The sequence below is a fragment of the Phocoena sinus genome, chromosome 1, assembly GCF_008692025.1.
Source record: "Phocoena sinus isolate mPhoSin1 chromosome 1, mPhoSin1.pri, whole genome shotgun sequence".
In the NCBI taxonomy this organism is placed as follows: Eukaryota; Metazoa; Chordata; class Mammalia; order Artiodactyla; family Phocoenidae; genus Phocoena; species Phocoena sinus.
In genome coordinates, this window is record NC_045763.1 from 77,341,821 (window position 1) to 77,354,667 (window position 12,847).

The following is a 12,847-nucleotide window of genomic DNA, read 5'->3' on the forward strand; positions in this document are numbered from 1 at the left end:
CAGTTCAAAACAATAACTATTATTTTAATAGGGGTTACATCTGGAGCATAGGGTTTGGGGAAGTTTTAAATGAATGTTTTCCTTTTTAGGTTGTTGTTGATCTACATTTTACCAAGTTTTTTTTTTTTTTTTTTTTTTTTTTTTGCGGTACGCAGGCCTCTCACTGTTGTGGCCTCTCCCGTTGTGGAGCACAGACTCCGGACGCGTAGGCTCAGCGGCCATGGCTCACGGGCGCAGCCGCTCCGCGGCATGTGGGATCTTCCTGGACCGGGCACGAACCCGTGTCCCCTGCATCGGCAGGCGGACTCTCAACCACTGCGCCACCAGGGAAGCCCCGACCAAGTTTTTAGTAATGATCACGTCTAACTGTCCAAATTAAAATATTTTAGAATACATTAAAAAAGATAAATACAAGTGGGATGTTTCATTTGGATACCTAAATGAGGACAGTTCTTAATTCCAGTTCTGTTATCATTTGCAACAGCCTCTGATTAGATTTTATAGTGACACACATGCTTTTGAGAACTTATTTTTTAAACTTAGAATTAACTAGCAATAGCACTATAGACATGTTTCACCATGAAGATCTTTATATATGTGCATCTAGGACAACTAAACAAAGACTAGTAAATGCTTTTTCTTTTTAAGGTTTTGCAGGCTTTTGGGAAGACACTCAGATATCCCATCTAAACTTCCCCTACTAAATTTATTTCAAAATAAAACTGATTATATTATTCTGGCTTATTAGAATATCTTCTCTATTAACTTCATCCTTTAAGAGTTGTCCAATACTCCTGAATCCCCAAACAAAAATGAGCTTATGATATGCTGTTGCATTTTATAACCATTCCTTTGGCAAATGTTATATGCACATCTGTGCAAAGCATAATTTAATACACAGTGTGGTCACTACTACATAAGAAACTTCTCTGGAGAAAAGAACTATTCTTAAGTATTGTTTTTGTATCTATAACAGAACCTATAACTTTCTGTCATTCAGAAGTTTGTTTGTTTGTTTATTTATTTATTTATGGCTGTGTTGGGTCTTCGTATCTGTGCGAGGGCTTTCTCTAGTTGCGGCAAATGGGGGCCACTCTTCATTGCAGTGCGCGGGCCTCTCACTGTTGCGGCCTCTCTTGTTGCAGAGCACAGGCTCCAGATGTGCAGGCTCAGTAACTGTGGCTCACGGGCCTAGTTGCTCCGCAGCATGTGGGATCTTCCCAGACCAGGGCTCGAACCCGTGTCCCCTGCATTGGTAGGCAGATTCTCAACCACTGCGCCACCAGGGAAGCACCAGAAGATTTTTTTAACAGGCCGGAATGAGGGAATAAATTGAAAAGAAATATTAAGATGAGTCACTAATGACTATTTTCATCAGTTCTTTTCTCTTCTCTCTGCTATGTATAAATCCACAAGCTTCTAATTTTGACTGAGGGCAGTATCTATTAAATACCCTGCGGTAGCAAATCACATTTTACAGGCAGTAAATTAATCTTTTAAAATATATTTGAATACTTACTATATACACATGGCACTAGGAGAGGCTGTAAGAGCACGTAAGAGACTTGCAAAAAAGACCTCAGAGTAACTTATTTTACTAGTTTTCTTTCTGCTGTTTTAAAAATAAGTGATATCAGTTTGGAAATTCCTAAAGAGCTTAATTCAGTCACTCTATTTCAAGAAAATGTTCCTATGCTAATTTAATTATTTGTCAATTACTAAGGCAGATTTGTAAATAACACTTCAAAACGATCAAATATGCAGAAATGATTAGAAAACATTAAGTGGTAACGGTGAATGTTTCAGTTTTGTCCTCAAGAATCTTATCAGCATGTCATTTGTGTAGCTGCCTAGGAGACCTTAGAGCCAAGTTTTGTTATATACACTGCTTAGAAAGTCATGGTACTCTTCTTATAAATCAGAGGCTCTTCAAAGTTAACTATGAAGAGTATTAAAAAATAAAAATCTATCTTCTTCCTCATTCCAAAAAGAGGATAAGTGGGGATGAGGGATAACAGGAAGGATATGTCTTGAGGTCAAAGAAAAATGTTTGAACTATGTTATTTTCAAAATCATAAACAAGTGAAAATATAGAGGCAAAATACACTTGGCTAGATCTAACAATGTACCTTTGGTCACATTACAAGTAGTTATACAATGTACTCTATTGGTTTTAAGATTTAATAAATAAGGGCTTATGGCAGGTACAATTAAGATTTGTGAATTGCCATATAAAATTACATGGAATGATAATTAGACGTTTTCCCCTTGAGTAGAAATAAGTATATTTGTATCAGAATATAAACAAAAATGTCATATCATACCCAGAAACAACAATACAAAGAGAAGAGCAGCAGCAACAACAAACAACAGAACTGAATTCTCAATTGTGCTCAGTGAAAACTACTGGGTATCGAAGAGTATTTCTAAAACAATATTTACTTACAAACTATCTGGAGTGCAAAATCATGAGTCATTTGGGTCCTCCCAACAAGACAATTTAAAAGCACTTAAAAACGTTCAGAGAATAGCAATTTAAATAAGAGAATTTGGGGAGACTGGAGGTACAATAATGAAGACAAGACAAACTAAAAAGATTATGACTTTTCAGATCAGAATAATAAAGTCAGAAAAGGACTATTTGAAGACTATAAATCCATAAAGGCTATATAACCAATAAACACAGGCTTTTCACCAGTTTCCCATTTGTCAAAAGTGGAGAGCCACCTTTGAATTAGATAAATTTAGCAAATCCATTCATTCATTCAATAAATATTTGAATTCCTCTTAATGTGAGATGCAGTGTTAGAAAGATTTGGGATACATTAGTGATAAAAAAATTTTAAAAAGTCTGGGCTTTATGGAGTTCCTAGTTTGGCAGAGGCAGAAGACCAGTAAATTAAATAAATACATTACAATATTATGTGGGAACTGCTATGGAACACAAAGGGGAGGGTGTAAAATTCTGTCCAAAAGCAATCCCAAAATAATGCTTGAACTAAATTTGGAATGAATAGGGGTTCGTCACAAAAATGGGTAAAGGCATAAGTCAGGAAGAACATGCAGTGTGTGCAAAGACTTAGAGGTCAGAGTTCAGAGAACTGCAAATAGTTCTGCACATAAACTAGATATGTGAACCTAGAAAAGAGAATCTAGGTCATGATAGGTCTTGTATATGATGCTGAATCTGACATTTATATGTGATGGGGAACTACAGGTAATTTTAAATAAGAGGGTCACATAATCAAATCTGTCTTATGGAAAAGGTTTTTTTTTTGGTAGTTGTGTAGGAGAGAATAGAAGAAAAGGGAAAAGAGACAGGCAGGCCAGATAATAAGTAATTAATTCTTCCAGATAAAGATGCTAAGGGGCTGATTAAAATCATAGAGAAGGCCAAAGATATGAAGGTTTATTAAGGAGGGGGAAGAGACACAACTTGGTGACTAACTGGACATAAAGTGTGAAAGAAATATTGATCATGACTCTCGGGTTTCATGCTTATACTTTGCTTGATGATACTGCCATTTGTGGAAACAGGGAAGAAGATGGTATACTTTTATCAGAGAAGAGGATTAATTTAGTTTTTGAACATGCTGGGTTTAACGCCTCTCTACTAAAAATGTAGGCCACAATCTACAGGACTGTTAGAAATATAGAATCTCAGGATGCAAACCAAATTTACAGAATTACACTCTGCATTTTAACAAGATCCCCAGGTGACTTATGTACATTGGTTTAAGATACTATGAGACCATGCAAGTGGAAACATCAATTTGCAGTCAGAAATATGGTATCTAAAAAAAGAAAGATTTAATTTAAAGATACAGATTGGGAGTCATCAGGTGAACACTGCAGTTGAAACTGAGGGAGTGGGACATCATTCAAGAGAGTAAGAAAATAACACAGACCCCGACTAACACCAATATTTGAAGTGTGGGTGGTAGATGAGATGCCAGGAAAGGAGAATAAAATGACCTGTTCACACAAGTGAAGGGAAGAGTTTCAAATGCTAGAGAGTCATGTTATCTCATTTAATCCTCAAAACAGTCCTATAGGGTAGATATTAACCGATTTTACACCACCTATTAATCCATTTTATAAATGAGAAAATTGATGAAGATAGTGCTAACGAATCAGTATTCCTTCCAGCAAAACTCCAAGGTAGCATCATAATCCTAGGCACCACTACCAGTCAACCAAAGTGGGTACGAGAGGCAAAACGCTATTTGTTCTCAAGTTCTACATTATTTTAAAACTCCTTTCTGTGTCCGAAGGTTTATGATTCTAATACAGAGGTTGGCAAACTATGGTCCATAGGCCATATTGGGCCTCCCTGATTTTATAAATAAAGTTTATTGGAACACAGACACATGTATTCATTTAAATATTTTCTATGGCTGCTTCCATACTACAAAAACAAAGATCAATCACTGCAATGGAGACCTTGTTGCCTATAAAGCTGAAAATCTTTACTATTTGGACTTTTACAGAAAAAGTTTGCCAAGACCTACAAAATTAGGGAAAATTTACATTTTTTGATACAGACAGACTACAGACATATCCTTATCATGGTAAGACTCATGCTTGAGAAGGAAAACATACTTACTTAACATCATTACTTTTGATGTCACCACACGTGATAAAACACTAGGTCCAATATACAATGAGATGTTTTTATACATACTGACTTTCCTACTTAATCATAACATGGAAAATGAAAGTATTTTAGGAGGTATACCTGGAATTAGCTAAGGCATATGATCTGGGACCTTTTTTTTTTCATAAACCCTGAGTTATTTAATGTGGATAAGACATTTCAAATTTTAAATCCTCCTCTCTTCTGGAATAATTTAACATTAATTTTTTCTTCTGTTTTATGACGTGTCTAATTTAAATTAAGTAAACTTAAAAAAATGTATTACTTTCTCATGGGCTCCGAAAATACTGGTATTATACATAATTATATTAAATATGGTTATGGACTGTGGAATTAAACAATCTTTTTAATTTAAATAAGCTTGTACTAATTAAATATTTATACACAGAATTAAAATCCAATGTTTCAAAAGGAAAAGACAGTATGACTACAAATACCCACCAGTTTGATAATTTAACTATACATAAGAAATATATATATAGTTAAGTTGCAATCTAAGGATTAATAAACTACACTCAATCTTTTAAAGACTCAACTAGTAACTGCAGAAATTATTACCATGGACGTAAGAAAACCTGATATCACAAACAGGAGGGCTAATTGCAAGCTATTCTTGACCTCGTGAAAATCTGAGTCACAAAAGATTATTAATAAGACAAGTCAGTAAATATGAATAATGAATATAATTAAAAAGCAAATGCCAAGACTTTTTAGGAATAAGAATGATCACATTATCATTCAGAGAATTGATATAAAAAAAAGCCAAAACAACTCTGGTACAATACTGAGTTTAAGTGTTTGAGGCAAAATAAATCATACAGAGTAAAGAATTTTCTCCCTAAGCAGAAGTGGATGTTATATTCTGTGCTACATCAGAATATGCGCTTATTCTGACAAAGAATGTATTTAATTAGATGTGCATCTGCTCTGGGTCTCATATAAAATGTCCCCAAGTCCCCAAGTTGCAATCCAAGGATTAATTTCCATGCCAAATGAGCAATATTTTATTATAAACAATTCTAGGTGAGCAATATTTTATTATAAACAATTCTAGGTCAGCAATAAAAGGAATGTGCTAATACAGGCAATTTTATAAAATACTAAATCCAAAAAATTCTCTTGCCATTAAGTAAACAAGGCAAGAAATCATGGAAAAGCAGCAGAAACAAAAACAAAATAAGGTATATAAATAGAGCACTTATGTATTTTAGTTAAAAAAACAAACAAACCCCAAAAAACAAAAAAACAAGTTCATTACCTTCATAAAACTGATTTTCAGCTGACATGCAAGGATGGAATAGAAAAGCTTTAGTCCAAGTCTTTTTGGAGATAACAGAGCTCCATTACTGTTTGTTGTCAACCAAAAGAATACACTTTCACAATTATCCTTCACATATTTATCTTTAATTCCTGTGAAGATACACCTGTATGACCTCCTCTCTTCTACACCTCAAGTTCTATGGTAATTAATTTTCTTCTTGATGGTTTGTTATTTTGTACATGTCTACTCTCACTTAATGCAATTGTTCCTTAGGAGTTTTATATAAATCAGTTTACATTAAAAATATTATTTAGAAGGATTACACTTCCACCTGGTAAAAGAAAGGCTCTCATAAAATTTGTACTTAGGAAAGTCTCTTCTTTTAAGAAAATAATCACCTCATCATGTGCTGTATTTAAATCTAAATTTCGTATTTTATGCTTGCTTAGAGTCAAGTAACTTAGTATTCAACAATTATTATAAAACTCCACTCCCATGAAGACAAATGTAGAGAAAATTCATATACTGTTGAGAAAGTATAACCTTAAATATTCTTATTCTTGGGAGTATTTAATGAAATTATTTTTGTGAAATGTTGATTTTAAATTATTAACTGAAATTTTACTAGAGTTGATTTTATATACCTTGGACTTGAGGGAACCTCCCCAATTTTCATCCACAGACTTCAAGAATAGCTCCTGCATACAGCTGCAAAAGGAAAAACAGGAGTTTAAAAAACTGGTTAAAATTTTAAAAATGTAGTAATAAAATAAAATTTCATAGCACAAACATTACAGTTAAGCAGATATATAGATCAAACAAATGTTAGAAGAGAAAATGGAGGCCTAAGGGTATTAAATAGTTGAGGAGTTCAAGCCCTACATGGAATATTCTCAAACTTAGCCAAAAAGATTGAAGAAGATATGGAGACTTGATGATGAACTTGAATAGGTAAGCTGTCCTAGGAAGTTCTTCACAAAATTTTAAAGACTTCCCACAGTTTTTTTAGGATGCTAAGCTGAACCCAGGTATGTATCCATCTATTCAACATAAATAATGAGAATTCTTTTTGGTTGCTTTTAAAATTAAGTGATCAATGTTTTAAAATTAAACAATACAAAAACCCAATACCTTTAAAAAGTAATTAGAGTACTATGTAAAGATATTACAGAAAAGCCAGTAAAATCTCATTATAAAGAACATAAATGCAAATATTTCCCTTAGTGAAATTCAGCTGAAATGGTAAACACTGCTTCTCTAGCTATAGAACCTGCATGTTCTCTTTATAGTAAAAGCTCATTATAAAAAACTCAAACGCAATTATTTTATTGCAATGAATTTAGCTGAAACAGATTCAGTAGTAAATATCACTTTTTTGGTGGAGGTAGAGCCTTGCTCATTCTTCTGGTAGTGACTTGGGAATGCTGTGACTCCGAGAAGGCAGGCAATCATAAGAACATACTATAACCATTTTATTTCTTCCTAGCTTTTAGACTTTTTTTAACTTGTAGGTCCAAGAGCTAAAGATGGATTTTACTTTTCAAGTTCTAAAATAACACAAAAAATCACATGCACTATGCATGTTTATTTTAGATACTTTGGAAAACACAGAAAAGCACAAAATAGAAATTTAAAAATCACTTAATTCTAACTCCTCTCCAAATAATGACTTTTAAAAAACATTTTGGTGATTGTGGGTAGGTCAATACATTTCTTAAGTTTTTGAGGGGCACAGATACTGAGAGTCTGATGGAATTTGCTTTAATTCAGGCTACTCATGGACTCTGAAAGCACTGATGGATTTCAGATTAAGAACTCTGATGATGTCTAAGATTTTTAAATAAGATTTGGTTTATCTTGGTTAGACACCCCCCCCCCCCCGCCCCGGCCAAATCTTTAAAAGTATAAGGCCATATTACCAATGAGCTCATAAAAAGATGTTTCACATCTCTAATCATTAGGGAAATTAAATCAAAACCACAATGACATACTACTTCACACTCACTAGAGGCTATTATCAAAAAAACAGAAAACAACAAGCGGTTGGTGAGGATGTACAGAAAATTGAATCCTTGTCCACTGCTGTTGGGAATGTAAAGCGGTGCAGCCGCTGTGGAAAACAGAATGGTGGTTCCTTAAAAAATTAAAAATAGAATTATATGATCCAGCAATTCCACTTCTAGGTATATGCCCAAAAGAACTGAAGGCAGGGACTGAAATAGTTATTCGTATACCAATTATTATTCCCAATAGCCAAAAGGTGAAAGCAACCCAAATGTCTATTGACAGATGAATGGCTAAACAAAATGTGGTATATACATACAATGGAATAGTATTATTCAACCTTAAAATGGAAGGAAATTATGACACATGCTATAACAAGGATGACCCTTGAAAACATTATGCTGAGAAATAAGGCAGCCACAAAAGGATAAATACTTTTTGATTCCACTTATTGAGGTACTTCGAGCAGTCAAATTCAGAGACAGAAAGTAGAACGATGGTTGTCAGGCACTGGGGGACGAGGAGTGGGGAGTTCTTGTTTAATAACTGTGTTTCAGCTTGGGAAGATGAAAAAGTTCTGGAGACAGATGGTGACGAAGGTTGGACAACAATGTGAATGTACTTAATGTCACTGAATTGAACACTCAAAAACAGTTAAAATATTTAATTTTATGTACATTTTACCAGAATTAAAAAAATATAAGGCCATATTAAAATTTGGTTATTAGATTTATCTTTTATTTCCAAGTTTATGATCCCTGGGAAACTCTAAGTGGAGATTCCATTACCTGGAAGTACGATGGCATTTCTCTACACCACTGTTTCCCAAAATTCTTCATATCATGATACACTGAAAACAGTAATAATTCGAGCACTGGGGTAAAAGGAAGTGGCTGCTTATAACTGGAGATGACTAGCCTGGGGCCCTTGCTCACCCCAGTCTCCATTTGGTTGTCCCAAGGACTGAAGGATTCAGTATCCTAGCACACTTGTAACCCATTCTCTGCACCACAAAACACGAACTGATTATTAAAAATATTAGAAACCTATTCTTTTAATGAATAGGCAGCTCAGATGTGAGCTTCTCAAGGAAAATTTTTGTTGACCTCCTACTCTCTGTTAGGGACTTTCCTAGTAAACTTCCCCAGAATTCTGCTCTTATCATAATGTACCATAAATATCCTATAACTTGACTGTGGACAGGAAATGTCTTATAATTCCCCCCAGACCTGGACACAAAGCTGTTGTTCAGTATGTGTGTGCTGAATGGACAGAACTGTTCATTTAATGGAATTAAATGACTTTTTTCATCGTGTAACTTTAAAAATATTTCAAGTTCCTTTCACATACTTTGTAGATTATGCCTAATTCCAGTCCAGGGTAAACAAAAAGAAAATGTAACTCAAAGCTGCCTAACATTATTAAAATCAGATTCTAAAAGCATTAATTTGTGATGCTAGTTTGGCATTTTATTTATGATTTGTAGTGTTCATAGGAAAACATTTGTTTTTCATGGTGAATAAATATGGTAAATTAACTACAAATTGTGTAAATTTTCAATGCCTTATAAAGTAATCATAAGCATCTTTGGCAACACATACATTCATACACAAGAAAATATATGCTACTTAGAATTTATCAAGGGCATGAAGTATGAAAGGATTAAAAAAGGTTAAAACTTGAAATTTCCTTGAATCTCACCTTTAGCATTTTTACTTTTTAAAGTAACATCATACAAAAATGCTGACCTTCAAACATTTGTGGAAAAATAATAGAAGAAAAATCAAAGAAGCAACAAGTTATATAACTTTCATATAGCAAGCTTTTTTATATATATATATATATATATATATATATATATATATATATATACATATATATAAATATTTTTTTTTTTTGGCGGTACGCAGGCCTCTCACTGTTGTGGCCTCTCCCGTTGCGGAGCACAGGCTCCGGACGCGCAGGCTCAGCGGCCATGGCTCACGGACCCAGCCGCTCCGCGGCATATGGGATCTTCCTGGACGGGGGCACCAACCCGTGTCCCATGCATCGGCAGGCGGACTCTCAACCACTGCGCCACCAGGGAAGCCCAAGCTTATATTTTTGATACCAAGTTGGTAGGCCTCTTTTCTATATGCATTAGAGAAGCCTTATTTGTATAGACAATCTAACTCTAGGCACTATCCCATTAGGATCATATTATATTAGCCCAAATAATTTATGGAAATGGAATTATTTCCATTGGAAATATTGGAATACCTTTATGGTACTGGAACATAATAATGGAAATATACGGATACCTTTAGAAAAATATGCAAATGACGCACAAAACTGAATTTGCCCCTTGGGAATTCACACCTATTTCCATATTACTCATTACTGCTAGTTTTCCTAAATGTTCTCATAGTGTCCTCTGGGTGGGAAGTAGAAATATCTAACTACTTCAGCTCTATAACTAATTTACCTTATTTGTAACAGGGTTTTTGAATATGCTAATTTCCCTCTCATTTAAAAATAAGTGATTTTAAATTTATTATTCTTAAAATAAATTTCATCTTTGTAGTTAGCTAACTTTTTTGCAATTAAAAAATATATTTTAAGCATTACCAAGATTATTATTTATACCTATCTTAATTTTAAATTCTGCACAATTCATATATTTTCCTAATACTTTGGGACAATGTACTCCCTTCATTGTTGAAAGACTTCCCTGATAATTTACTTTTGGAATATAATGATTTTTTACCACCTGACCAACCTCTTGTTATAAAATTTTAGTAAGGCTTATAATGACGTTTTCCCATATAGAAAAAGGCCAAAACCTTTACTTTGTGGTGATAACTTTGCTGTAAGTCTAACTATGTTGCTATAAAATGGATCAAATTAACAGCAAGACAAAAAAGTTGGTCTATGCTGTTTTCTACCAGATATAGCTAGATTCCTAGATAAGTTAATTTATAACACCAAACAAAGGCAACACATGTGAGTTACATAAATTTTCTAAAGAATTTTTTTAAAGTGTTGTATTTGTTAACTTTTACTGCCACCACCATATCATCACCATCACAACAAATCTGTAAACCTGGTCCAAGTCAGAAATATTCTACTACTTTCCAATACTGAGCACTTAACATATTTCTGTTGGTGATGACATCCATAGCTCTGAAGAAACATGACAGTAAGAAAACCTTGAAACAGCTAATTATTTAAACTAAGTCACACTAAATATCAAAGTTTCATACAGCATGGTATTGTTAAATTAAACAAGGAGGCCATCACACTGAGGTGGTTCTAGGGCATTAGCAGCCTATGTAACCAAACCCAAACCTAAGCCTATAAATGCTTCAAAGTTAAGAAATAAAAACTAAAATAAACACTCACAAACAGCCAACTAGGCTTTCCCAAAAAAGGCAATCACTTAAGCTATAGCCAATCAAAAAATTTCCTTGCTTTGTTTCTGCATCTTCTCTGTAAGTTTTGTCCCTAATTCCTGTTGGTGGGGCGCTCCTAACCACTTCTAGTTTGGTGTTACCCAATTTGAATTGATTTTTGCTCAAACTATTAAAAATGTTCATATACCTCAGTTTATCTTTTAAGGTACAGTGAAAAGAGCTTAAGTTATAAAATCAAATGTGTATGCGGGTCCAATTCTGGTTCTGTGACTTAAAGGCAGCAAGTCATTCTCTTTGAGCTTCAGTTTACTCTCTGAACAAGAAATATTCCCTACCTTCCAGAGTTGCTAAATGGAGTTTAAAAAAAAAAAAAGACAAAAACATGCAAAACACCTGGATTCTTTAGATGCTCAATAAGTAAGAATAGTGAATATTATAATATTTTCTTTCACACTATTGGTTATGTTTAAGGTGTGCACCCATTTTCATAGAGCTTTAGGTAGCCCTGATAGCCTATTCAGGGCTATCATTCATTGTTCCTCTGTTACTAGAATAGCCACTTCAAAATTTCTCAAGCTTTCAAATTCAAATGACCTTAGAGCAGTGTTTTCAACCCTTATTGTATACTTGGATTACCTGAGAAGATTTTGAAACTTACTGATCCCTGGAACCCATCCCAGTCCAAGTAAATCAGGATAGTTGGGTTGAGATCTAGGCATCAGTATTTTAATTAATATTACTACTTTTAAAGCTACCCAAGTGATTGTAAAGGGCAGCCAGGGGTGCCTTGGACTATACTCAACTATTAATGAGGCAAAAATTACAAAACAATCAAACAGTAGAGGTTTTTGCTCAAGAGACTAACCAATTAATTCTAAAAGGTAAACCAGGTAAACACTGACCAGAGCAAGACAAATGCTGCAATACTTTTTCTTCTCATGTGAAGTATTGCTTGCAGCCATACATTCTTATTTTTGAAATCCTTTTATTTAAAGCAAAACTTTAGAAAAAAACTGAAAAAACTTTGAATATTAAGTAGCAATATGATGAAAATGATCTAATGTTAGGTGAAAAAAAGGAAAAATTTTGACTGCTGAACGAATTCAGATCTGAGGAGTAACTATTTTTTTTTTTTTTTGCGGGACGTGGGCCTCTCACTGTCGTGGCCTCTCCCCTTGCGGAACACAGGCTCCGGACGCGCAGGCCCAGCGGCCACGGCTTACGGGCCCAGCCGCTCCGCGGCATGTGGGATCCTCCCGGACTGGGGCACGAACCCATGTCCCCTGCATCGGCAGGCGCACTCCCAACCACTGCGCCACCAGGGAAGCCCCAGGAGTAACTATTTTATAGGTCTTCTGAAGGCTTGCTCTTAAATAAAATGTAGGAATTTAAAAATAAGTAAGTATGGCTATAACATGATAAAAGCTAGGTATTATTTAGAGATCTTAAATGAAAACCTATTATGATATGTTCAAGTATATGTGAACCACTCTTTAAACATTAATTATATCCAGTGTAATTTCTTAAAGTCAA

At 34.4% G+C, this 12,847-nt stretch overlaps 1 protein-coding gene across 2 annotated transcripts in view; it reads right to left on the bottom strand.

Moving 5' to 3' along the window:
* Positions 1 to 12,847, bottom strand: part of SELENOF (selenoprotein F) — a 46,916-nt gene that overhangs the window by 14,050 nt on the left and 20,019 nt on the right. For both annotated transcript variants that reach the window (XM_032608682.1, XM_032608677.1), the window contains exon 3: positions 6,563 to 6,626. In XM_032608682.1, coding sequence (XP_032464573.1) covers positions 6,563 to 6,626 — 64 coding nt within the window. The remainder of the gene's footprint in view (positions 1 to 6,562; positions 6,627 to 12,847) is intronic.